General features: G+C 44.6%; 9 protein-coding genes across 9 annotated transcripts; 5 read left to right on the forward strand and 4 right to left on the reverse strand.

Annotated features, from left to right (window-relative positions):
- Positions 1 to 212: 212 nt before the first annotated feature.
- V2V93DRAFT_381165 (FAD-binding domain-containing protein) lies at positions 213 to 1,900 on the reverse strand (the record flags this gene model as incomplete). The annotated part of the gene is made up of 2 exons (XM_066912093.1): positions 213 to 1,375; positions 1,585 to 1,900. The coding sequence occupies 2 exons, from the start codon at positions 1,898 to 1,900 to the stop codon at positions 213 to 215; spliced, it is 1,479 nt and encodes a 492-aa protein (XP_066765072.1).
- Positions 1,901 to 4,433: 2,533 nt separating this feature from the next.
- V2V93DRAFT_372002 (uncharacterized protein) lies at positions 4,434 to 6,150 on the forward strand. The gene has a single exon (XM_066910646.1). The coding sequence runs from the start codon at positions 4,506 to 4,508 to the stop codon at positions 5,955 to 5,957; it is 1,452 nt and encodes a 483-aa protein (XP_066765073.1). The 5' UTR covers positions 4,434 to 4,505; the 3' UTR covers positions 5,958 to 6,150.
- Positions 6,151 to 6,155: 5 nt separating this feature from the next.
- Positions 6,156 to 8,420, reverse strand: V2V93DRAFT_336886 (uncharacterized protein). Its single transcript, XM_066907736.1, has 6 exons — positions 8,250 to 8,420; positions 8,158 to 8,193; positions 8,073 to 8,100; positions 7,308 to 7,962; positions 6,382 to 7,247; positions 6,156 to 6,320 (listed from the first exon to the last, which is right to left on the reverse strand). Coding segments are annotated over exons 1-6 (1,671 nt in total). The 5' UTR covers positions 8,252 to 8,420; the 3' UTR covers positions 6,156 to 6,236.
- Positions 8,421 to 8,783: 363 nt separating this feature from the next.
- V2V93DRAFT_372005 (uncharacterized protein) lies at positions 8,784 to 9,541 on the forward strand. The gene has a single exon (XM_066910647.1). The coding sequence runs from the start codon at positions 8,824 to 8,826 to the stop codon at positions 9,187 to 9,189; it is 366 nt and encodes a 121-aa protein (XP_066765075.1). The 5' UTR covers positions 8,784 to 8,823; the 3' UTR covers positions 9,190 to 9,541.
- A 258-nt stretch (positions 9,542 to 9,799) lies between these two features.
- On the forward strand, positions 9,800 to 10,718 carry V2V93DRAFT_381168 (uncharacterized protein; the record flags this gene model as incomplete). Its single annotated transcript, XM_066912094.1, has 2 exons — positions 9,800 to 9,806; positions 9,862 to 10,718. The coding sequence occupies 2 exons, from the start codon at positions 9,800 to 9,802 to the stop codon at positions 10,716 to 10,718; spliced, it is 864 nt and encodes a 287-aa protein (XP_066765076.1).
- Positions 10,719 to 14,457: 3,739 nt separating this feature from the next.
- Positions 14,458 to 15,668, forward strand: V2V93DRAFT_325499 (P-loop containing nucleoside triphosphate hydrolase protein; the record flags this gene model as incomplete). Its single annotated transcript, XM_066907502.1, has 2 exons — positions 14,458 to 15,379; positions 15,448 to 15,668. 2 exons carry the CDS (start codon positions 14,458 to 14,460, stop codon positions 15,666 to 15,668), a joined length of 1,143 nt encoding a protein of 380 aa, XP_066765077.1.
- Positions 15,669 to 16,249: 581 nt separating this feature from the next.
- On the reverse strand, positions 16,250 to 18,130 carry V2V93DRAFT_325542 (major facilitator superfamily domain-containing protein; the record flags this gene model as incomplete). The annotated part of the gene is made up of 3 exons (XM_066907503.1): positions 16,250 to 17,419; positions 17,477 to 17,583; positions 17,635 to 18,130. 3 exons carry the CDS (start codon positions 18,128 to 18,130, stop codon positions 16,250 to 16,252), a joined length of 1,773 nt encoding a protein of 590 aa, XP_066765078.1.
- Positions 18,131 to 21,415: 3,285 nt separating this feature from the next.
- On the forward strand, positions 21,416 to 23,432 carry V2V93DRAFT_286570 (permease for cytosine/purines, uracil, thiamine, allantoin-domain-containing protein). The gene is made up of 2 exons (XM_066907208.1): positions 21,416 to 22,400; positions 22,460 to 23,432. The coding sequence occupies exons 1-2, from the start codon at positions 21,729 to 21,731 to the stop codon at positions 23,336 to 23,338; spliced, it is 1,551 nt and encodes a 516-aa protein (XP_066765079.1). The 5' UTR covers positions 21,416 to 21,728; the 3' UTR covers positions 23,339 to 23,432.
- On the reverse strand, positions 23,403 to 25,559 carry V2V93DRAFT_372015 (transmembrane amino acid transporter protein-domain-containing protein). Its single transcript, XM_066910648.1, has one exon. The coding sequence runs from the start codon at positions 25,520 to 25,522 to the stop codon at positions 23,585 to 23,587; it is 1,938 nt and encodes a 645-aa protein (XP_066765080.1). The 5' UTR covers positions 25,523 to 25,559; the 3' UTR covers positions 23,403 to 23,584.
- Between the last annotated feature and the right edge of the window lie 405 nt (positions 25,560 to 25,964).

Genomic DNA, 25,964 nt, shown 5'->3' on the forward strand with positions numbered 1-25,964 from the left:
TTCCCAAAAAAAAAATAACCCCTATCACAAAAAAAATACCAAAGAAAAGAAAATCTATAAACGCATCGCCTCCACATTCAAAAACGCATTCATCATCCACTTAAGTAACCAACGAAGAAGAATATAAAATGATATCACGAGACTCCGCAACCCAGTAATTTTGAGCGTTCTAACAATAAACCAATGAAATAAAAGAGTTATCATTAAACCGCTTACCAGCCGAAGTTCTCAGAGTAGAACTCAACATCGACACCGTTCCATAAGAGCGATGCGCAAGCATTGCGCGAAGAACGGACAAGGGGCGAAGGTCCGCAAACAGCAACGGCGCAGGGAGCGCCGTTGGCAGCAGCGATCGAGTCCTTGACGTACTGATCAATGTTGGGACGGCCCTGCTCAGCAGTAACCCAGACCTTGAAGTCGACATTGTACTTTGGGTCCATGTCAACCCACGAGACAAAGTCACGCTGGGGGATGACCCAGAAGAAGTCAATCTCGATATCGGGCATAGTTCGAGCAAGCTCAACAGCCTCAGGGTAAGAGTAGGCGACACCGGCACCACCAGCAAGGAGGATGACCTTGGACAAGCCATCGAACTTTGGTGGCGAACCGTAAGGTCCGTGGAAGGTAACCTTGTGGTCCTGCTCGTCAGCGAGGAAGAGGGTCTTGGAGAAACCGCTGCGAGCACGGATGATCAAGTCAAGAGTGTCAGCAGTGGGGGGCGAAGCAATGGTGAAAGGATGAGCCTGGAAAGGAGCAAGCTTGTGCACCGAGATGTAGACGTACTGGCCGGTCTGCCAATGGATGTCACGGAAGGTCGACTTGAGGTTGAGCGAAAGCTTGACGGTGTTGCCAGACAAGACAGTAGCAGTTCCAACGACATGCTGAGCATTCTTGTAGCGGTTGAATCTGTCCCAGAGCCAGATGACAGAGGCAGCAATGCAGTAAGGACGGCAGCGAGCGTAGTGGAAGTACAAGAGAACGATACCAGCGACCAAGAACCAGACATGGGCGTAGAGGAAGATCTCATACGCTTTGTTACGAGCAGGGGCGAACGAGGTGACCAAGATGATCAAGAAAGCAAGACCAGGAAGACCACCGCCGACACCGATGCGAGACGAACGAGTAACCTGTTCTTGGAGGGTGCGTCCGTTGAGCGAGTTGGCAATGATGTGACCAATAGCGGTGACGCAGACAACACGTCCGGCGTGACGATGGAGAATGTTGTATCCCTCGTGGGACCAGCCAGTCCACTGAACGAGAAGACCAGTCTTGGAGCCGAGCAAGAACATGATGGGGATGTTGACAACCGAAACAAGACCGAGACGGTTGCCGAAAACCGAAGCAGTATAGAACTCAGCACGAGTAGCGGTCGAGGCTGTGAAGCAATGTTATTTAGTATGTGTTGTGTACAGAAATCTGAAAATCACCTTGCCAAGAAACAAATATCCAAAACAAAAAAATAATTTGTAAAAATTTATATCTGAATGGATTTAAGGAAATCAAAATAAATTTTATCAATCTTGATCCCGATATTCAAGGTCTACTTAATCAAAAGGCGACTTCAATGCATATAGGACAACTCACGGTAGAAGGTGTAGAAGCAGTTCAGACCAAGGAAGGCGGCAACAACGAACATGGTGCCGTTGGCCTCGAGGTAACGGCCAGGAGGCTGGTAGAGCAGAACTGAGCGTACCTTGCGGTAGACCAGCTTCAATCCCTTAGCGGGGGAAACAACCTGACCGCTGAGAAGAGGAGTCTTCTCACCGACCTTGCGCTTGGAGAAGTGAAGCGTGTAGAAGTAAGATGCAGTGGCTGCGAGGAAGAAAAAGCCGATAATGGCATTGTAGGTGGGTACGAAGACCCGGGAGAAGGGACGTCCGACAAGAGGAGCCTCAGCCATGGCGAATGATGATGAGGAAAAAGACGATACGGCGAAGAAAAAGGCGAGGAGGGGAGAGGAGGGGAGAGGATGGGAGTAAGTATGGTTTACAACGACCCAGGCACGCTACAGCTATCAGGGCCGCACGTGCGATCACTAATAAGAGGTCTCGACCAGAAACTGCACAAGCCTTCCAGAATGCGCTGCGGTCTCCTTGCCCATTCTGCTGCTGCTCTTATCGACGATAAAACTACATTTTGGCTAACACGTTACAAGTTCATTTACTCTATAGCAATTTTCTTCGCTGTTGCTCCTCTGCTGCCTGCTGGCTACGACTCCGCGCAGTTCGTGGTCCCTTTTCCGCCACGTCTAGAGCGCTGCGATGAAAAGGAATAATCAGACTGTGGCGCTTTTCCGCTCACATTCGTGACTCGTAACAATTCTTTGTAGACTTCCACAAACTGACTCCAGTCCATTACAGGGTCGTTATTGACGTACTATATGGACATATCTTCATTTATTCCTAGTTCGCATATTAGCTAACATTATTTGCACCCGTATTCTGTATTCTGGACACAGAAATATCTTCCGGGGGGTGTGTGCCTTAAGCTTTGGGTGGGCATCGCTTTACTTTATCTGGACTAGCGCATATGGCGGATGCTGCGTATTCGGGAGCTGTGATCATGGTGTTATCAGCTCGGATCTGATTACGCAGCCTGTCGCCTGCTTGCCTCCGCTGGCTTACACTGCATACTCTTCTATCCGCCTGCCCTCCGGTTGGACCGCTGCCGTCTCACTATTCTATTTTCTATTTCATGCACTCTATGACCACTCCTTTTACGTAATTGTATATATCTGCATAGCTACACGGTGAGGCAACCCTATACTGCCTCTATGAGAGGAATTCGAGTATGTTATAAATTAGTCACTGTACGTTTACAGCATAACAATTTGGCAGCGTTCAGTACCATGACCAGTCACACGAAACCCCTAGAAATTTCTTCATTTCATCATATTCGATAAATTAGCAGAAACCCTTACCGAGCTCGATGCAGGGGCCGGAAACGCCAATTCAGCCATACGGCGGATTGCCACGATAACTTCTGGTTTAGCTTTGCTGCTCAGACCTCCCAGCTTTTTTTTATGGCTCGCGCGTTCATTACTGTACCAGATCTGTGGAAAGAATCTCTCATGAAATTATGGGATTCTTGAAAGGTGTGTGCTGTATATCGCTGGCTTGCGATGGACTATTGAATATCAGCAACTTGTTTATTGGGCATTCATACGCCATCGATAGGCCTCAACTGTTCTAGCCCTTCTCTCCTATTGCACGGGGCAAGTGTCATGTTTTGCAATTGCGGCTTGATATAATCACTGTTGATATGCTATTTGGCGTACCAGATATGGGTCAATTGATGCTTTTGTGCTCTTCACTGCATGTTTTACTGTACACGGCGCCCAGACATTCGGATTTATTTGCTTCTCTATTCTCTTAGAAGATCTCGTCATATTCCTTGAATAGGCTTGAAATGCTAGAGCCTAGTATAGACGTTATATAAAGGCTAATGTATGCTATCCTCTCGTGGATAAAAAGTAACGTGACTTGCTGGACAGATCTTATAAATTTAACAGAAATACATGCTCTTCTGCTTCAGCGCAGCTGCAGCAGGCTAGTATCATGATTTGATTAATAGATTGACTATGGTCAATTGCCGTCGTATTACAGATAGGCATTCTCGTCACACAGCATAGCAAGATATAACGCTAGAGTTTGAAAGCCAGTTAAGTACTTCGTGATTCAATAAATTTAGCATCATGATCTCTGAATTTATAGAAGCCCAGTTTTGTCCAAGTTGCTCTAATTATGCAAGGCTGAAGTGGCAGCTTGCATAAGAAAAAAGTAGTATCCGCTTAAAATATTTATAAAACTCGGTCAGAGAATTTCTCAAAGCATTTCTATAGCATTTTTGGAGACTTATAACAACTGGACACTCTATTACATATTTCCCCTTGATTATTCGCCTAAAATCGTGTCTCTGTTTTATCATGTTCAAACAAGGGAGCTCTTCAGCTTTATTTACTACCCCGCAAAACTGTTCGTGATAGTGTGCGGCGCTTATTACACGAGAATCTCACTAACACTGTGCCTAACTAGTCTATCACAGTCTGTGATTATTTATATCTGACAGTCAAGTTATACAAGGGTAATGAAATATGAAAAGATGGGGGTTCCGATGCTGCGTTGTTAAATAACTAATTACGGGCCAAGAGCCGTAACGTCGCTCGCCACCGTCAACTGATTTAGGACAATGGAAGGGACCCATTGATTCTGCCTCGAGCAGATAGGTTCCAAACAGCACCACAAACTGCTCATATACTATAATTAAAGTTGCAGAATGAAAACTATTGAATCCACTTTTATAATTATAACTCTAAAAATTGTATTCTACCAGAATATCCAATTGTCATCGACATAAAGCTAGTTGCGGAATAACTCGGACCGAGATTTATGTGCGGCGCGGTTGCCACCCAGAAAAAGTCCCAACCGGCCATTATTTATCTACCGCCTTGTCACCAGGGAGTTGTACTTTGAAGCACTATTGCTATCTTTTCATTGCAAAAAGAAATGACAAATTCTGCTTTTAATCCCTCAGCCGGTCAAGGAAGCGAACAGAGTCTTTCGAGCCCAAGTTCGGCTGCGTTCGCCGCGTTCGCCGCGTACTCTCGACCCGAATTCTCACTCCCCCCGTCGCCAGTATCTAGTCTGTTTCCCTCACCTTCTCGAAATGACCAGCAACAAGGACCTCCGCGGAGGATAGACCCAGCAAAGTATTTACCACCTGAGCTGTTTGCAGAGACTTTAACATATATCCCATTTCCTTTTGTTTCGACTCTGCAGGAAGTCTCAAAGCAGTGGCGCCATCAGGTATCGCATTACCTGCAGTCTAATACTGCTGCTTTCAGCTATCTTGACTTTACAACCACAATTACTCGAACCGGTGTGCAGAATTGCGCTCCTTCGATGTTGTCATCAGCGTCCCTTTCTCAACTGGTTCAAAAGTCACGCGGAAATGTGCATACAATATTATTACCCAGAGACTGGTCGTCAGACCACTATCATGAGCTTTGGGAACTTACGCGGATGCTATTTTGGAGAACGCTGATCACTTACACCAAATCTCCTGAAGGAACTGATCAAGTAGCATCACGATTGTCTAATCTACAAGTACTCTCACTAAACGTGTGCGCCCACACAATCTTTCAAAGCTGGTCTGCACAGATAATACTACCAGATGTGTCCGTGCTATATAACCTCACCGACCTCTCAGTTCCTGTTGAGACAGCTTCGCAATTGATTAGATTTATGGCACGCGGAGGATTCAGTACACCTTCATCAGCTGCATCATCTGGAACTAGTACTCCTGACCGCAGAAAGTTTTCTGATTCTTCCGCTCTGCCAAGTATGCCCGTTTGGTTCCCGAATCTGATCACCTTGGAGTTTTATTACGACACACACCCAAATTTCCATGTAAGAAATATAATTGGTGCAAACTCGCTGTTTCCGTCTATGTCTATTCTGCCAAAGCTCAGAGAATTCCGGATCCTTGGCGCAGGAAAGGAACACAAAGTTGTCGTTCTACAAAAAGCCTTGAGTAAGCTACTTGAAGCTATGCCTGTGGTTGAAAGTATCAAATGCACATCTTGCATGGTACTCTCGCAGTCTGCTCATGGGTCACTCACGAATGATGGAGTTAAAAAGAGAGCTCTACCTGGCCGTCGGAAGAGTAGCAGCGCCAGACGAGCAAGTGCAGCAGGAAGAAATTCAATCCGTCCGTCTAACCCTGTCTTTTTCACCGATAACAATGAAAATGAATTTTTCAGCGGAGAGAATACAAGTGAGGACGAAGGCGAGGATGATGATGATGATGATTTTGCTCTAGACTTACGGCGATATATGCATTTGAAGGTGTTGGATCTTTCTGATAGTATTATACCTTGTGTACCATTATTACCGAAGGGATTTAAAGATTTGAAGTTAGCCAATTCGTGGGTGGGGAATAGTTGGGATGATTATTAGGTTCAATGAGATTGCTGTAAATAGTGAGACAAGTACTGGAAATTGGCGATAACGGATGAAGGTGAAACGTTTTGAGTACTCTGGTATGCAATTTTATTTTAGGGGAAGATTTTAAGGTTTTGTCGCTGTTCATATGTTAATGAATGCTGAGTGTGTAACAACGGATTTTAGAAATAATAATTTTCATTTTTTACTATAAATTTCAGTCGAAAGGATAAGTAGAGATCTTATAATACACTAAACTAGCACTCGATCAAGATACAAATAGAGAAAGAAGGATTAAATAGTATCACTCTGTCGTCCAATAAGGCGAACACCATGCTTAATCTTTGCGACTTCTGTTATACGAATATTTCCATATGCCTACAACCAGATAAAAATATTAGTAACACATACATAGTAATTCTCAAAAGAATATACACACCTCAATAAGCTGCAACGAAGGGCAGCGTTCACTAAGCATTTCAACCTCTCTATCACCCACGCAATGAATAAATCCAATATCCAATTGTGACAAAAACTCACAATCAGAAGCCGCAAGTAAATGGATTGTAGAGTCAGTAAGTGGATAAACTGAATTCAAATTAAGAATCACCAACGTTTTTGCCGAATGTTCAATCAAAGCCTGTATACCCTCGTCACCAATGTTAGTACAGCGCATGAGATTGACGTTGATTAATCCGTTATTGACATCCCAGTCGCGAAATAGCGAAGCCAATGCCTCATTTGAAAAGCTCTCTCCTAGACCTAATGATAAAGTCTGTAATTTCCCGCAATACGGACGGATACCTTCAAGCAATACTCTATCCGAAAGAGTCTCACAGTCATCCAAATTTAAGCTAACAAGCTGATGGCCAACAAGCTTCAAAATTTCAATAATTGTATCATCTGTGAGAGCTTCTTTCATATAACTTAACTCCAGAGAAGTCAGCTTTGGCAGTTTAAGCAATAGCACCAAGTCATCAGCAGTTAAATTTCCAACCCGAGAAAAGCTAAGTTCTTCCAAATCAGGACAATTATTCACCAAAGCTTGTAGCGCACTGCGATCAAATCTGAGAGTATTAGCAATCGAAATCTTAATCAACTGAGATCCACGAATGTTAAAAAAATTAATCCAGCAAGGATTGCGAATCAAAAAAGCACCATTAAACGAAATCGAGTGAAGATCAGTTAGTTTTTCGGCGTAATAATCGACCACACCGTCTGTCATCTGACCGCACATGGATAGTGTGAGAGACTCGAGCTGGGGGCAGAACGAGGCAATCAGCTTGAAGCTATCCGAACATAAATCTAGAATAAACGGTCAGTGAGCAATCCACACGATTAAACAGGTAAAAAGTACAGTCTTACTTGAGCAATCCCAGAATCGCAAACTCTTGATGGCAGGAGTTAAAAACAACTTTACAGTATTATCTCTAAGAGAACGATTTCTCGACAGAATGCGAGCAATTTTATCGAGATTAAACTCGCCAATGTCGCCCAGTACATCGACGTCATCAATGTACTTTGCAATAAGCTTGATACACACATCTTGGAGCTTAGGAACCATGACGTCTTGCCTGTCGAGTAAAGCAGCAGCTACAGACTTTCGCTTTTTTCGAGACGATATTTGCGTTTTCTTCTGCTGCTTCTCTTCTTGTGCATATTTGGATCCGCAGGAATGACAGAGTAAACCCTCACCAGTCCGAGCAGCTTTTGAGTACGCCGTGACAGTGAATCGATTCTGGCATTCGGCGCAGAATTCTATTTGTCCAGGTTTGGGTCTAGAGATTCTATCAAGAATAAACTCATCATCTTCATCGTCTTGATCTCGTTTCTTCTTTGACTTCTTTTTTTGCCGGGCGGACGGCGTTACAACTGCTTCAGTAGCACCGGAACGTCGACGATTGGCGCTGCTGCTGACGGTCACGACCCCGTCTTCTTCAGTGATGCCATTTTCATCTTGCTGACGCTGCTGAGTCTGTTCATATCTATTACGAATTGCCAGCGCATCGATTCCTCGTTCCTGTATTAAATGAGAGTTAAAACAGCATTCCACAAATTGCCACCGTCATATCAACAGACTGTGCATTTGACATATCTCCGAACTGTCAAAACTCCGCAAAGATGACTTACCCGCAAAAATTCTGTCAAAGCAGAGTTTCTAAAGTAGAAAATAGTTAGATGTATTTCATTTTCGTTGATATCATATGCGACTTACGGTCCACGAACGCGGGAACCACCTCCATTCCTCGACCTGTGCTGTCTATTAGTTCCCCGTGCTTCAATCGTCTATTTCCAGCTACTACTCACATGCTTAATTATTTGACAATAAATTGTCAAACCAAGCAAAATATGTAAAGATATTCACAAAACTCAAAATTTGAACGTATTGCAAAACCAAAATGTAAACAAAATACAGTTGGTTGTAATAAAGGATATATACGAAATAATATCCACTAACTATACCAAGTTGGGAAGATTGTGGCGGACGGCACACGTCGTGCACGCGCGGTCACGCCTCCCAAAACCCGGGCTGTGACTAACGCGTTGCCAGTACTAAAGCTACGCGTCTGCAATACCCTTTTCTGCCCGTGACTTTTTCTTATATCCTAATTTATAGACTACGACGAGAAAACATTCTAACCAGCAAATGTCAATATTGCCAACGAGTTGAGATTTTTTCTAGAATATCGCAATTTCTTCAGATTTAATACACATAGCGGCGCCTACTAGTTTACACCACCCTCAATAATCTTTAATATCTGTGAATCTTGATCGTCCAACTAATCAGTCAAAATAAATGCGGAGTCAAATTCGTTTCGTCGACAGATATTTATAATCCTTTTCCTTCTGTCTACTCTCTAGCAAGAGTGATGATTATAATATGACGTTGATCAGCAGGTCATATAACCTGAGGCATCTCATCTTATACCGGGGACTGCTTCATCTTTGCGCAGCTATGAAGCTCTGTCCTCTTTACTCGAAGCAAATAATTTATCATTCTGAAGTAGAATACGATTTAAATCAGTCTGTCCAGATACCATTTATAGACTTCTGTCTATCCAGATTTTTCACTCTTTGTTTCCGAGTCGTGAATGGATTAAAAAAACAAGAGATGCATGCCTCAACAGCTCATGAACTTACAATGCAGTTCTTGACATTCCGATTATTTCCAGCATTGTACAGTTATACTAACCAAAGAGAAATATTTAGTTCCGACTTAACTACGATGTTATTTCTGTTTAAATAACCATCCATAAGACGACACGCCATACGTCCGTTAATTTTGAATACCATATAAACTATGAGCCTTCTTCTAGGTGCTTGAGCATGGCTATCACATTTGCTAGCATACATTCATTAGCCGACATTTGAGTGGCTCGAGATCTTTCTATATATTGTTGCTGAATTACTCTTAACTGGCTTCAGTTTTATTTCATATTGCTCGGATTTAAATTGTACATAGACTCTGTACCCCTTATGTAGACTATCTAAAAGAAACACGTGTGAAATTTCACGTAATTTCAATTAAGGCCTTTACTAATTTGCAGTCGCCAATTGTGTCATTGTCTCGATTTTTCTAGCAGTAACCGCTGGCAGCCTTGGCACCAGATAAAACAATTCGAGCAGTGGTGAGAGTAACGTGAAATTGCGATATCACGTGAATGTCACATGCCTACAAACGCGGCATTCATTTTTTGGTACCTCATGCACCAAAATAGCATTTCGAGATGCATGCAATGTCTGCTGAGACCGGCGTTCTTTTGAGGGCACGGCTGGTTCACAGGATCTGCTACGATAATGAAATTAGTTTGATTGTTGTTACAAGACGAGACTTTCTACGGCGATACAGTTCAATAATGAGTGGTGAGTGTTTGATTATGACATCAGAGGTCAACGAATTCTAATATCTTCTCGATAGGCAAGGCAGGACCCTCTCTTCCTCCGCATATTCTTGCGGCCAGAGAAGCCAAGCGCAAGCGTCTGGCTCAAGAGAAAGCGACTACACAAACACAAATATTGGAAAATTCACCCGAAGTAGCTCGGCTAAGCGACAGAGAAGACGAAACTTCGCCTAAAAGGGCCAAAGTAGACAATTTACCTGGGCAACCAGAGTCGGTAGATCAGCAAGCTGATGACAGCGACTCTAGTGACGACAAAATAGGCCCGGTATTGCCAAAGGATATAAATCAAGCCGAAGAGGAGGCCCGACGGCGCCTGTCGCGAGCGGCAAATTCAACGGCATCGAAATCATCTACGGCCGGCTCTACTAAACGAGAAGAATGGATGCTTGTGCCTCCATCAGAAAAAGATTCGGCACGATCACAGGCTGACCCGCTGCAGTTGAAAAATAAAAAATTTCTATCGGGAAAAGTAGCATCTAGTGTGGGATCAAAACACGGCGACAATAGCTGGATGGAAACAGAAGCCGAGCGCAAGACACGAATCGGCGAAGAAATGATGGGGCTGCGACCAAAATCGAGCGGCGATGGTGCGGCTATTGGTCCAGAGAGACCGGCGGCTGCTCGAGATCTGGAGATGGAGAAAAAAGTGAAGGAATATAACGAGAAGATCAGAGGCAAGTCACTAGTAGAACAGTATCAGGAGGGTTTGGGAAAGAAGCCGGAAAGTACTCCCGACGATCCGAGTAAGAGAGCATTTGATTATGAGAAGGATATTGCGAGCGGAGGTAAGATTATGAGTGCATCGAGCATTAGTGAGATGTCGAAGAGGGCAGGCGGTATTGATTCGCGATTTAGTAGAGGCAAGTTTTTATAATACAAGTGGAGGTTGGGTGAAGAAAAATAAAAATTTTATGACAACGGGAAGTTCTGGATGTGTTTAAATCGGTATCTAGTAAGTAACAATCTATAGTATCGGGGCGGCATTATCGATATGGAAACCACAAAGAGCACAAAAAAGCGCCAGCGGACAACTCCGCAGGGTCTCTGTTTACGCATTTACAAAGACAGGCAAAACTTTCGGGAGACCCTGTAGTCGCAATATCACGGGATTGACGGTTAATGGTTGGTGCACGGACGGACAGCAGCAGTGCAGCACCGCGGCGAGGATCCGACAGCGACTGGAACGAACTAACTGTCAGTATTCGACAGTCGATGAAGAAGGCTCATACAGATGCATAGGCACAGACAGAGACGGACAGAGCCTGTGAAGAATATCAAATGAAGGAGTGGCGGCGGTGGCGGCGGCCAGTGCGGAGTAGTGGCTTGGAGAAGCTAGGAAGAAGGCGCAAGTCAGGTGCAACCCAGCTCTGATGGCCATCGTATGACAATTAAATAAATACAGCCCGGCCCCCTGCTGCCTCTTCTGCGCCCTACCATCTTCCAACCATGACCTACGGACTGCTGCATCACCGCGACGATTCGTACGCCCGCTTCGGCCTCTACGATGTCTACAACAGCCGCTTCAACCCAGAGCCTCGTGCAAACTCAGTGCCGGCCTTCTCATACCGCCTCAAGCAGGCCGATCTGCAGAAGCTGCGTCGCAAGTCCCAGACTGAAACTGCGCGCCGTATGGATGCTGAGATTGATCGACGAAGCAGACAACTCTTCGACGAGGAAGAGGCTGTTACAGACAGTGAAAGTGTGGTGTCGGAAGAGGCAGAGCCCACTGCCAGCTCTGAACTGGGCGCGATCCTCGCCGCTCAACATAAGAAGAAGCGTCGGTCATCGTCAGTCTCAGCTGGTAGCTTCTACAGCCGAACATTGATTGTATAATTTGTACATAAGCTTTTGTTTTAATTTTTTGCTTTTTTTTTTTTTGGTCTTTCATGGACTATTGTTAATGTTTCACGACTCTGCTATTGTTGGTGTTTATATCCGTGCTAGCTAAGAGTGGAGACATTTGCGCGTATCGCATGCCGGCGGCGTCTCGAGAATTTTACATTTCATGCAATATTTGTTAATTATTTTAATATTTCATTTTCTATATATATATATATGCGACTAGTTTAGACAGATGTACAATAATCTGGTGCTTGCTCCTGAAACTCAGCTACAGAGACGGATTAAGCTATGACGTAGTTCGTGCCGCAGCAAATCTAGTCAAGAGTCTCGAGCAGAGCACTTCAACCGGAACCTCAATCTTGCCAGCTCAGGAGAGTCTGTACGAGATTGAAGACAATCAAAACTTGTCTTTTTCTAATATCGCATCTCTTGCATTTTGCAGGCGTACTGTGTAGGACATATTGTACTTGTGTTCGTCGCGTGCTGCTATTATTTTAGCCGGGTAAGTTTAGAGGAGGGTAACAGTCGATCACCGCCTACCTATTGCTACTATCATCAAACACACGGCACTCTTGCTGCCAGCCAGATTACTTGCCACTTCTTCCCCCCTTCTTCTCATCGCCAAAGTATCGTGCAACTCTTCTCTTTTTCTTCTTCACTTTTCCTCGTGCTTCTCCGCCGCGACGATGATGAAATCCAAGCGGAGTGCTTCTGAGACGGTCCTTCAACGTGTCTATGACGAAGCTTACCGCTCCTTCGTCGACGCAATGTTTGAAAACGCTCAGGGACACGGCGAAGCAGCTCTAGACGGCTGGCTTAACACCCTGGCACGGATTGAAGACGATCACTCGAAAATTATAGCCAGTCCTCAGGTATCTTCACAAGAGATCACTCTGTACGCGCGAATCGTCGATATAGAACGCCAGTCCAAAGATCGTGTTTACACCTACGCACAGTCTTTCTCGGGGAATTCTCTGACATCCGAAGAGCTCAAGATTGTTTATGAACAGCTTCGTGCCGAGAAACGAAGACAGATTCAAGAGCAACGCGCCCAGGAAGAGGCAGCAAAGCAATTGCCCCAGCGCTCAGGTAATCGTAAAGCCAGCCACCCAGAACCATTGCGGTCCGTCTCGGGAGGTTCAACGATAACTCTAGGCAGTCTACCTTCTCAACCTCAGCAACCTATTTTTCGAGCTCCAAGTCCAATAAAAAAGGCAATGCGGATGACCCTGCGCGGTCCGCGTCATAAGAAAAACGAAAGTCAAATCAACAGCTCTTCGACCGCTAAGCCCAGCAAAACGAAGCCGAGTCCGATCCCGGCCGCGACGGCTGCAACAGTGGCTTGGTCTGCATCTTCCGGAAACAATTCGCCACCAAATTCCGTACCTGTTTTATCTTCGCGTCGCAGTGCTGAAAACAGTCGCTATGACCTAAACTCCCGCGGCGATGATGAGGGTCTCATGCAAGCAATGTTCAAAAATTTCTCATCTGCTTCATTGGCATCGATTCCGCCGACAAGTAATGACGACTCGAACAATGCGTCAACTCCAGCACTGTTGGCTACTGGAGAACAGCGCAGACACGTCTCTAACTCGTCGATATCCGTCGAGGTCGATGAACCGGCTGGTTTCCACTCTCAGGCAGAGATGCCCTTGCGTCAGCGGACTCCTGAGGTGATTTCGGTACCTGAGCTTACTCGGTCGGTAGGTATTGCGCAGACGAAACCACTGATCGACATGTCTCGCTCTCCATCACCCATTCCTCGGAATACAGCATCTGACAAAAGCGGTCCGTTGACTCTGAAAACCTCCGAGTCATTTATCGGATCGGCTTTCACCAATCTAGCTCCGCATGCTTCTTACCAATCTGATGAGAAGAAGAAACAGCAGCATATCGAGACATTGTATGCTTCAAATTCGGTATGGTCTCCTACTGCAGCAGGCAATAGCTCTGATTCATCGTCATCCCGGTATCAACCTTTCGACCCACGTGCGCATGCTGCACCTCCTGCGCATGCTGCACGATCTAGTTCTGTGATTAGAAAACCCGTTCCTGGATTCCCAGCCCCAACCTCAACCTCAACAGCAGACTCTACCAATAACGTACCAACCTTCAACAATCCGTTTGGAAAAGAGTCCCTACCTCCAGTCGCTCCTCCTCCACCTCCACCTCCTCGGCCTTCAAATTATGCTTCTCGGCCACTGTTTTCGTCTGGCTTTCAATCTCAACAGAACAGTGTATCCGCTTCGTCCAAGTACCCTGTTCCTCCTCCGTTTGATTACTCTGGCATGGAGTCTCCAGCAACCAATGCGGCCAATGGTGAGTCAGAGGTGACAAACGGAGAGTCTGCAGAACAAAAGACTCCGGATTCGCCGACGAAGGAGGAAGAAGTTTTGACGGCGCCGTCCCCATCTGAAATTAAACCGCCGAGCCCAGCTCCGTCGATAACGCCGGTTGGAATCTCATCCTCCTCAACACCCGCGCCTACTACTGGGCAAGCGGCGCCATCCGAATCGCTCTCTCTTCCTCCTTCTACGTTTCCTTTTGCGCCGCATAGCACGAAGCCTAATGGTGTTACAAACAAGATGATGGCCGGCAGAGCGTCGCCCATGACTGCTGTTGCACAGAGAAAGACGCAGCCGACACGATCCCGCGCCAATGGCGGTGCCAACTCTATGACATCGTCTTCTGCTAACTCAAAAGAGACATCAAAAGATAAGAGATTGCACCAGCCGTACGGTCTTACAGCCCCTTCGAGTACGCGACGTCTGATGTCACCAACGCGTGCGTCAGCCGCGAAAGCCAAGCCTCCTATTCATGCCCCTACACCTCAACGATCTACAGAACAGCCGACTTTAGTGCCTGCAACAGCTGTTACAGCGGCTTCTACAACGCCTGATGGCCATTTACCACCATTGTTGCCGGACACTCCTGATCCTGAGCACCAGGAATGGAATAACCGCGTCAATGAAGCACTGAGGAATATTACTGGCGTGGAAGAGAGCGCGGTGAGACAGATTTTGAATGAGATTGTAGTTAAAGGCGACGAGGTACATTGGGAAGATATTGCCGGATTGGAGCAAGCTAAGACGAGTTTAAAGGAGACTGTGGTTTACCCGTTCCTTCGTCCGGATTTGTTCAAAGGATTGCGTGAGCCTGCGCGAGGAATGCTTCTCTTTGGGCCTCCGGGAACTGGTAAAACTATGCTGGCAAGAGCAGTAGCGACTGAGTCTCAAAGTACTTTTTTTTCTATTTCTGCATCTTCTCTGACTTCAAAGTATCTTGGAGAAAGCGAGAAACTTGTTCGAGCACTATTTGCGCTTGCGAGAGCCCTTGCACCATCGATTATCTTTGTCGATGAAATCGATTCGCTATTATCTAGCCGAAGCGATACCGGTGAACACGAAGCTTCACGCAGAATCAAGACTGAGTTTTTGGTAAAGTGGTCTGATCTTGCACATGCTGCTGCTGGCAAAGACCACCAAAATGACAATGCACAGCGAGTCTTGGTGCTTGCGGCAACTAATTTGCCATGGGCTATTGATGAGGCTGCTAGACGGCGATTTGTTAGACGACAGTACATCCCATTACCAGAACGCGAGACCAGAAAAAAGCACCTTCATACGTTGTTACAATACCAAATCCATGGATTGAGCGAAGAGGAAATTGACCAGCTTGTTGATATGACTGATGGTGTGTATTTACTGTTTTTTTATTCTTCTGATTTCAGGAGAGTAATTTTTGTACTAACATTGTTACAGGATTTTCTGGATCAGATATTACTGCATTGGCCAAAGACGCTGCAATGGGTCCTCTACGCGCTCTAGGCGAAGCACTACTATCGACTCCCCGCGATCAAATCCGGCCCGTCACTGTTGCTGATTTCGAAGCTAGTTTGAAGACGATCCGACCTAGTGTGTCTAAAGAAGGACTGCAAGCTTTTGAGGATTGGGCTATGAAGTACGGCAGCTCTGGAGCGTAATTGCTGATCAAGCAGTTTTTTTTCAATTGGTTTTGGGCATGCGATTTTGAATTTATGCGAGATTGAATTAATTGAAGTTAATTGTTCTGTGTGAGGGGTTTTTTTTTCTTTCTTTTTTCCTTTCCCTTTTTTGTATATGTATAGTTATGGACGTTAGTTTGTATTCTAGCACACTTTATTTGAGAGTCTGGTGATGCATTTTTTATTATGTGTTCATAGTTGTCCTTTTTTCATATCTTCATTTGTGCATATTACGACTTCACAGAAAGACTTTTTGTTTTGTTTTGAGAGAATATTTTTATATTAGGTTGTGGTTTATCTATATATTTTATACTATTGCCAAAATGTATTGTGATAACTTTTATTTCTATCACTTGAAAAACAGTGTCTAATGGTACTTGTATCATATGTGCATATGAGACTTCAAAAAATCATTTTTTATAAACAAATCATAAACATACTTCATCTGCAATCAAAAATACTTGTTTAAACGCCACACGATGCGCATTTCTCGGACCAAATAGTGACCTTTTAAGAGAACAGCATCATTCCAAAAAAACCAAGAACTTCGGTCGATTGCTTTAACTAGCAAATCGGAAATCAAGTCTGCGACTTCCCTCGTCTTTCGTGGTGAGCGGATAGGCGGTTCTTTCTTCCAAGGTCATTGCGTTCCAAACGCGGTCACGCTGCTTATTTCTGTAGACGTAATATACCTTCACTAGGATGTACACTACAATATTCATAGCAGCGATACCAATCAAAGATGAATTTCCTCGATTATACAGAGGAGCATCGTCGGCTCTGTATATGTAAGACGAGACGATTCCACTCAACTGACAAAACATATTGTACATTGCCGCAGAGACGGTTCGAGTGCGCACAGAGTTGGAGTTTCGAGAAGTCCAGCCTACTTGAATGGCATGTGTTGAAGGGTGTCCGATAATGATTGTCGTGACGGCGTATTTCGCCCAGCGATTAGACTGCTTAGTGAAGAGGCGTAGAGGAATAAGACATGCAAGGACCCAGGTTTGAGCGAGCGCACCAAAATAGCTTCTCTGGTCAGTACGCTGAGAAGCATAGGTGATCGTCAGTAAAGTTGCGAGAGAAAGGAACTGTTTGGGAAGAACTAGCAATGTCGTCTGCAAAGTGGTGAATCCAACATTTCGAAGAGTCAACGTAAGATAAGTGTCAACTGACGCAGAGCTCATGCCGAAAACTAAGCCGATAATATAAATGGGCCACAAATCAAGATCAGTCATGGACTTCCAAAGCATCTTCCAGTCAAGAGCTTGACGATTATGCATTCCACCCTTTGCTGGATCATCGCGCAGGACACGATTCACAATAATTTTCTCTTCGCGAACAGTAAACCATCCGTTTTTGCCGCGGAAAAAAGATGCAGTAGCAGTCGGGGACGGTGGCATGACGAAAAAGGAAGTGATTCCAATGCAAATCGTAATGCATCCTTCGATGAGGAACAACCAACGCCATCCTTCACGACCTAATACACCGCGCATGCGCAAAATTCCAAAAGCCAAAAACGAGGCTATGATATCTGAGCAAGTCAATGCAGCCCAGAAGTAAGCAAGACGAACAGGTAATTCGATACTAGTGTAAAAGTAGGACAAATAGAGACAGATATCAGCAATAAATCCACCTTCCCATGCACCCAAGAGAGCACGGGTAATATAGAATCCTGCTTCATCCTTGAGCCAGAATTGAGAGAGTGCGACCAAACTCCAGCCAGTCATCTGTAAATTATATGAGTAACCGCGGAGGGAAAAAAAGAAACGAGTGATCACACTTACTTGAATTGGAATCCAGACATCAGGACCAAGTTTCTTGCTCACCAATTGAGATGGCACTTCGCAGACAAGGAAAAATACCTTGAAAATGGTGTTTCCGTTGTTGAACACTACATTTCATAATTAATGTCTTGTCACAATGCCACAAAAAAAAAACTCACCGTTAGTAGTGAATCCCAAATCAGTAAGGAAGTTGTCAGCAACAGCCTGCGAGATATTACCACGATCAAGCTGAAGAGCCATAAACATGATACCACACCACACCATAATTCTCCAATCAACTTTTCGAACAACGCTCCTTTCCTCTCTCCAGCTCCATCGGAATTTCGGGTCATAGCGATGAATGTTTTCGTAAGTCTCAATCGGACGTGCTTGCACTTCTTTCTCTGGATCGTCAAATACAGATACCTGTGTAGCGATTTGGTCCAAATCGGTATCCGATTTTCTTGATATATTCCAGAAATAATATTTCTTGGGCTCATGGCTTGCTAGTTCAGGCCAATCAGCGGGAACATTGAGTTTTACAGCAGTACCTCCATAGACGCTGTCATATTCAGCAGAATAAAGAGACGAGTCGTCAACAGACGCAGTCTTTTCAGAGGCGAAATGCTTCTCGGCGGTGTCATCCGGGGAGGAGGTAACTGAATGGGCAGACATTTTGATCTGTTCGTCTGTGACCAATAATTATTGAATCCATGTCGGTCATAAATATACATATATATATGCCCTCAGAGTATCAAGTGAAAAAACATTTTCGGATGACGATAGCAAAGCGTGCAATCACGAATACTAATGACATGACTCTTGGCCTTAGCAAACTTCCGGACTAGGCCGTTTAGCATTTTGAAAGATAATTAGAAGCATAAATCAACCAGTCGGTGAATTAGCGAAGGCGAATGATGCATGTCGCCATCGCTCACCGAAGTTAGTGGAGATGATTCTGAGTAGATGTAATTAGCGCGCTGGCGATCCCCGACGCTTTGCAGCCCCTCGCTCGGTATTCTGCGTCAAAAATCGGCCTTTACTAGTAGTATATCTTTATCAAAGAGCATAAAATAAACATTACAGCAATAAATCCAAAAATATTATTGGTTTCATATTTGCAGTTAACTTGAGCAAAGTCAATTAAAGATCTTGTGGCGTTCGCTCTAGCGCCGCAACTGGGTTCATACGCCTTTCACCTAAAAAATAGTTTAATAGAGAGTTTATCTTTAGGTACCCGTGCTGAATGGGTGCGTGATTAGGTTTGCAATGCACAGGTAAATATTGCGTCTTCATCGCTTAGGATTGTATCATACTTAATGCCCCGCATCAAAAACATTGGAGCTTTCGTAAAATCTTGATTATATCCCGCTTCTCTCTAGCAAATCTCAAAGCCAAAAAATTTTTGAATTTTTTTCATCTGCCTTATCTATTTTTACCATAATAGGAAAGACATTGCTGCCAAACCTTTTATCTTACTGAACATAATAGAACAAAGACTAAACGTATACAGAGGCGCGAGAAAAGTACATTATATAGACCACGAAGCGCACACTCCACATTCTAATCTCTCACCTCAAAGGCTCTACATTCTAAGCTCTTACCTCGAAGTTTGCAAATCCACGGTACATCTTACCTTCTTCAGTCAGTTTGTCGGTCCTTGGCGTGATTTATTTTGATCGATATAGTTCCTTTTGATAAGGGAGTCAACTGCCATATTCGTAATCCCGATAATAAATAAACTTGTCTCAGCAGCTATTAACAACGTTTATCGTCACTACAATAGATAGATGGAGTGACGATCGAGCCATATTGGATAAGATAACGCATCTTGAGCGCACAGGATTAAAATTACATGACGATCAGCAAACTCGCGTTGCGTGTGTAAAAGGCTAATGTAGCAAGTGTTTCGAGGCAACGTTTATTTCTGCCATGGCTGTAGCAGTGGCAGTGAATGAACAGATGGAAACAATGCCAAAGCTTCAGATTTTGACAGCGAAGTCATCCATCTATCTGTACGACGTTTGCCGTTGACTGTGAGAGACGTACTGTGAGAGACGTAGGAGTCACCAAGTGTAGATACTGTTCTGGCAGTCAATTGATTAAGCGGGAAAATATCACATTGTAGGGGTATAGCAAGGCAGCTGTCAACGGTCCTCGTGTTCGTGCTCGAGGTCAATATCGGTTTAATAATCGGATGGTACATGGTTCATAAAGTGAATTTTTTCGCATCGATCAACTTACAACCTGATGACTGCAAATGCCGTCTTTAAATAGATTATCACGCAATACCCTATCAGTAAAAGAAATCTATTGACACCTCATGATCCTATTTTTTTTTCGTCCGCGGAATTAATGTCTTGTCTTAGTTGGGTGCCATTATGGATGATACAATCAGATACAAACAGTCACCTATGAGGGATATCAGCTTGAAAATTTTGAGATACGGTCAAATTTTACAGAAGGTATACATGCACTCCTCACACAAAAAGTTCGGCTTGAATCATGAAGTATGGCAGAGGTGACCGGAGGACGATAAATCCCTCTTCGCGAAAAGTCAATGCGACACGTTACCGACGAATTCAAATTGACATAAAATTTTTGCAAAGATAACGATGCCACTTTCTAAAGTAGATCTCTCAGTTTGCGAAAACGAAAGACAAACTCGGGTGGCCAAGGAGACCGGATTCAAACATCTGATCTGAGATGTCGCAATTGAGAATTCATTAAAGGTATGGCAGCGAAGCATGGCGCCGAGAGCACAGCCCCATATGTTTATAGTCTCTGCCTTTCACTAATTTTATTCTGTTGCAGGAATCTCGTCAATATGTTTGAGTTGTTCACTGAGCACCGAAGTCCGAAGTTTCACAAATAGTTCAGAAGATTGACAGATTGCTTAAGAAAAATAAATGAATAATTAGGCCTTATGATAAGCAAATTTAATAGGCTAATCCTACAGATATTTTTCGAAAGCACACGAGCAATAAAAACTTCAATATTATGATTCTAAGCTATTCTGTACTTCAGATATATGGTAATTATCAAAGAATCCTCAGTATTTCAGGTATAAAACAGCGTGCGCGCGGTAGTCAAATTAGCGGACACGCGCTATCTCTGCAACGGCACTTGACATTTTGAATATCTTCGCCCCTCTTCTCAACAGTGCTCTCACTCGAGAAAAGATGATAGGGAAGTTATCAAAAAGTGAGGCGAATCACTATCGTAGATGCTCAGGGAAGAGTACCGTATACAGTCAAGCGAGAGGAAATGTAGAGCATCATCAAGAGACGTGCGTAGCATTGGAGGTCTTGCAACATGACCAACCCTGAACTAGAGGGTGTTGCACTGTATCAAATTCGCTAATCTGTTATAATTATTCGATTTCCAGGTTCTGAAGGCGTAAAGGGGATTCAGCTACGTGACACTTCCAGAGTACGAGCTACCTTTTTCCATCATCACATGACTTGAGTACAAAAACAAAATTTAGTCTAGAGTGTGGTGGCTTGACGCCTCCATCGCCGCATACTGCATGGCTCAGGAGAAAAAGAAAGAAAAGGGCAAAAGCAAAAGAAAGAGCAGGTAGAATTAGACTGGCAGGGCTGAGCAGCCAAGGGTGTAACGAACGGTGAGAAGCATGCAATGCGCATTGAATAGTAATTGAATGATACCCAATGCTAAACTTAGGGTAGTAATTATTGCAAGTTTTAACGAGATGGAGAAGAGATGGAATAGAGATGGAGCAAAGGGAAGACCGAGTCACTAATTTTAATCAGCATCTCCAATTATTCGTAGATGCTGAACTTTACATAGCTGAATGCGGACGATAGATGGCCGCAGTCGGCGGATAGATGGTGCTCCAGGAGAATGCTACTTCCTAGCCGCCTGATATTTCTGACCTGCGATTTCAACTATATATCATACCAGCCGTATTCATGAACTGGCATTCAGAAACCTCAACATCTGTAGCAAGTTTCTGTAGACTATAAACAAAGAGCCGTTAAAGCGCGTAAGCGAAGCCACGGCCATCCGCCATTTACGTGCACGGATTCTTTCGCTTCGGCGATACAAATTTCTTTTCCCCACTGAAATTTGCCTCTCCCAGGCTGAATTGCTCATACTCATTTCTTTCTCTCCTTGACTTTACACTTCATCGGGTATCTGCTATGCTTGACATATCATATACTGGATACTGATATTTATGTGTCAACATTATCCTAACATTTACGGCAAGACTATACGTAGAATTTAGTCTGCTCAAGCAGCACACGCCACAATGGAGAAATTTCCCGACCTCGAGAACTCAGCACAAGACACTTTCTCATCCTCCATAACAGAAAGCAGCACGCACTCTTCATATGATTTACACGAAAAGGAAATCGTACAGCGATCTTCGGTATTTGGACTATTTCAGCGCGCTGCGTTGAGATGTAAAATGGAAGTCCGCGGTATCGAGCGGGTACCTGAAGATGAACGGACAGCGACTTCTGTATATTCTCCTGCTTACTTTTGGTTTGCTGTGAATATGGTTTTACCAAGTGTCTCTATTGGAGGACTAGGAATTTCGGTATTCGGACTGACATTCTGGGATTCGACTCTTGCGATAATCTTTTTTACATTTCTTGGAGCATTTCCTGTTGCATTTTACTCGACTCTTGGCCCGAAATTCGGGCTTCGCCAAATGGTCGTTGGGCAGATCTGGTTTGGTGATCACATTGCTTGTAGGATTTTTGCAATCCTCAATGCAATTTGCTGCGTAGGTTGGAATACCTTGAATATGATTGTCGCGGCGTCGCTGTTGCATTCCATCAACGGCGGGCAAATGCCACCTTGGGGTGGTATGTTGATTGTTGCATGCGGTACTGCTATTTTGACATTATTTGGATACAAGACTGTGCATTTTTATGAACGGTGGGCGTGGGTTCCTACATTCGGTGTTTTTCTGGTGGTAAGCAAAGTTTAATTTCAGAATATATAAACCTGTCATGCTAATTTATATTGCAAAAGATCATTGCATGTCTAGTAAAATCAGATACTTTTGCACCCGGTACTCTTGCTTCCGGCAAGCTAGAAGCTGGAAATGTTCTTTCATTTGGCGCAACTTTGTTTGGCTCCGTGACCGCCTGGTCGACATATGCTGCCGACCACTCAGTCTACCTTCCACCCACAATCAACAGCAAAAAACTTTTTATTTCCGTACTTTTCGGTGTTTCTATCCCGTTAATATTTACAGGTATTCTTGGTTCCGCGCTAATGGCATCGGCAGTCAATACTCCGCGTTTAGCGACGGCGTATAATGACGGCGGATTCGGTGGTTTGCTATATGCAGTCATAGTAACTGACTCTTTGCATGCGTTTGGGCAATTTTGTCTTGTATTAGCGGCACTTTCGACGATTGCCGTAGGTTGTGCTAATGTGTATTCAATTGCTTTCTCCATGCAAGTAATTAGCGAATATTTTGCAATGATCCCGAGAGTTGTCTGGACATTTCTAGGTATTTGCGCATCCTTCGGTCTAGCCATGGGTGCATATGGCAACTTTGAGCAATTTATGGAAAATTTCATGAATCTGATAGGCTACTGGCTAAGTATATACGAGGTAATCTCCTTTTGTGAGCACTTTTTTTTTCGAAAGCGATCATACGACTCTATCCTTCCTGCGGACGGTAAACTACACTTACACGATAACCTTCCGCCCGGTTGGGCTTCGTTATTCGCTTTTGCATGCGGTGTAGCTGGTGTCGTCGTTGGAATGTATCAGCAGTGGTGGACTGGTCCAATCGCTAAGCTTACGAATGCTGATCTGGGATTCGAGTCGGCGGGCGGATTTGCGATGGTTGGGTATTTGGCAATGAGGCCTCTTGAACGAAATTACTTTGGACGATAAAGTTTTGTTTATAATATATAAAAGTTGGTTATACATATTAATATCTACTAATAGAATGTTTAATGCGAGAATGAATGACTGGTACTTATGATTTTGTAATTGTAAAAAAATTGTAAAGCCTGCTATTTTAATCTAAATGAATGTATTCCAAAAAAATCCGTATATATAAAATAAAAGATGAAATCCAATCCCATAAATGTTCCAATCGTAAATATAACCGTGGAAAAAAAAATGTAAAAAAAATAATCAAGAGAAAATCATCTCGTCTGGCAATAATGCCCAAACTCCGCCAACAGTCGCCAACACAACGCCAGCTATAATCGCGAAAACATCAAATGCTAGCTCAAAGTTAGATATTGTATGAGTATTACGGCCCAAATGTACATGGCCCCCAGGTGAAATGTAATTGTTATTTTTGTATCTGTGGCTTCCGGGTCCGAAAATCTTGAGGTAGAATGCAAGGGGTAAAACGATGCAGATCGTGAATCCTAGAGCAGATCCCACGAGTGCCATGATGCGGTCAAATGCAGGAAATACGATAGCTATGATCACGACGATTAAGTTGACTGCAACAATGATTGCAGCGCGGGCAACTTCGGGAGATTTGAGTTTGTGGTAGAGACGAGCCAGCGGGTGTCTTCGTGTACTGGATTCAATACGCTCAAATTCTACATCGCCTTCAATGTCGATTGGTCCATCGGGTTGAAGCTCTAGTGGAGTAGGTGAGGCACTTACTCCGAGGAGAACCTCAAGAGTGGTGATGATTGGTCTCGCGTTCAATGGAGTCTTGGAAAGCGGTATGAATGCAATGAGGACGATAATCGCTATACTTAGACCGCGTGGGAATCCCTTGGTCTCAATGATTGTGTTTGTGATCTCCTCAGTCACGAAGTCATCGCCAAACATGAGCAATCCAATAACTCCCATAGCCATATCAACGAAAAATGTAAAAATGTAAGATATATTGAGACATCGCTTAAACTTGTACGGATGTCGCATGTCGCGGTAAACGTTAGGAAAGACAGAGTGGCCGCACCAGGGCGCCATGAGTAGACCAAGAGAGAGGGGAACAGCTTTCCAGTTTGAAGGAAGAAAGTTCGACGGCATGGGATGCCACAATGTGCCCGGCTGCTGGGTCTTGATAAGACCATCGATAAAGACGATGACGAGAATGGAAAAAGTTGACAAGATACCCAAAATGCTGCTAAAGGAAAGAACCGAAAGTGGGAGAAATGAGAGCGGACTGAGAATGAAAAACGCTAGGATTTTGAGCTGAGTTTTAGACAGGGCCCCTGGCATGAGTGTGTATATCGAATCGGCAAATAAAACTACCAAGGCGACGCAAGAACCTAGCAACTCTAGGGAAAACAGCAGGGAGGTAAGCAATCTAGCTCTCGCTCCAAAGGCAGCGTAAGCAATATCGGCATAAGTCACAAGCGACGGATCAGTATCGAGACAGCGAGCGAGGACTTTGGCAGTGTAAAGCGTGATAGCAGCTGCGATGCACATGAACACGATGCCGATCAGCCAGCCCGAGTAGGAGATAGCGAGAGGTAGCGACAGTAAGCCGATACCAATGAGAACATTGACAGAGTTGAAAACGGTTTGAGGGGCTGTAGAACGGCCGGGCACGACGAGGACACGACCTTTGGACTGGTCAAGAACAACGCGCTGACCTCCGCCGATGAGTTCGTCCGCCTGCGGCTGCTTCTTGGGTAGTGCATTAGATTCGGTCGGGGCGGCATGGTGAGGTGGTAATGATGCGCCAGAAATAATAGGAGTCAGACGATTATCTTCTGAGTCGTCGGAATGTGTGAAAAGCGCGTCTTCTTCGTCATCTGAGAAGTCGATCGCGTTCTCGTCAGTCTCGTCGGCGACGCCCGAATGCGCCGCACTAGACTCTCCGCCAGTATCATCGGCATGTCTTGCTGGATCGCGGAAGAGTAAGGGGATTGAGTCACGAGCGGTCTGACGCCGCGAGCTAGAGCCAAAGAGAGAGAGGGGTGCGGGCTGGGAAGTGAGGGCGGAGGGCGCGTCGAAGACGAGGAAGGACTGGGCGCGGGTGTAGGAGGAAGCGAAGCGGTCGAGGGAGTTCACGCCTCCAGCAAAGCGAAGGCTCTGGGAGATGGAGCCTCTGCGAGCGGTGGAAGAGGGAGGCTGGGGCGAGGGGGGTATGTCTGGCATTGGTGAAAATGAAGAGTAGAGGAAGAAGAGAAAAAGAAGAGAAGAAGGTGCTGATAAACGAAGGGGAAAAAGGCAAGTCTGGTGACGCTTGCAACCACGCGCTAAGAAAAAAGAGGCGCGCCCGTGTACCTGGCCCAAGCAAACTCAATCAGCCCTGATACGGACTCTTATTTACTAGATACACCGTCTAGTTGTACAAGAGCAGTAATGTTGGATGGCTGATTATGTCTATAGGTAACTGATATATTTCATAGTTTTTTATTATATTTTTCTCTGCTCATATTAGTGCTATTATGTGCGTAGTTCCTGCGCTACCCTACCAAAGCCTTCGATGATGAGTCGCGCCCCTGAAAAATCTTTTTTTGCTGCACAATTCCATGACGACATCATTCTTTGTTGATATTTGCCTCTCCTATCTCTCTCTTACTAGTCCATATTTTGT

The sequence above is a fragment of the Kockiozyma suomiensis genome (assembly GCF_038497685.1).
Source record: "Kockiozyma suomiensis strain NRRL Y-17356 unplaced genomic scaffold V2V93scaffold_9, whole genome shotgun sequence".
Lineage (NCBI taxonomy): Eukaryota > Fungi > Ascomycota > Lipomycetes > Lipomycetales > Lipomycetaceae > Kockiozyma > Kockiozyma suomiensis.

What these genes read in the sequence shown, in the direction of transcription:
- V2V93DRAFT_372002 (XM_066910646.1), top strand. Translation starts at nt 4,506, where the DNA reads ATGACAAATTCTGCTTTTAATCCCTCAGCCGGTCAAGGAAGCGAACAG.
- V2V93DRAFT_336886 (XM_066907736.1), bottom strand. An exon ending in CTTTGACAGAATTTTTGCGG is followed by an intron (nt 7,963 to 8,072) that starts GTAAGTCATCTT and finishes CATTTAATACAG; the next exon opens with GAACGAGGAATCGATGCGCT. An exon ending in CTTCGTTGCAGCTTATTGAG is followed by an intron (nt 6,321 to 6,381) that starts GTGTGTATATTC and finishes ATCTGGTTGTAG; the next exon opens with GCATATGGAAATATTCGTAT.
- V2V93DRAFT_372005 (XM_066910647.1), top strand. Translation starts at nt 8,824, where the DNA reads ATGACGTTGATCAGCAGGTCATATAACCTGAGGCATCTCATCTTATAC.
- V2V93DRAFT_286570 (XM_066907208.1), top strand. Translation starts at nt 21,729, where the DNA reads ATGGAGAAATTTCCCGACCTCGAGAACTCAGCACAAGACACTTTCTCA. An exon ending in CATTCGGTGTTTTTCTGGTG is followed by an intron (nt 22,401 to 22,459) that starts GTAAGCAAAGTT and finishes ATATTGCAAAAG; the next exon opens with ATCATTGCATGTCTAGTAAA.
- V2V93DRAFT_372015 (XM_066910648.1), bottom strand. Translation starts at nt 25,522, where the DNA reads ATGCCAGACATACCCCCCTCGCCCCAGCCTCCCTCTTCCACCGCTCGC.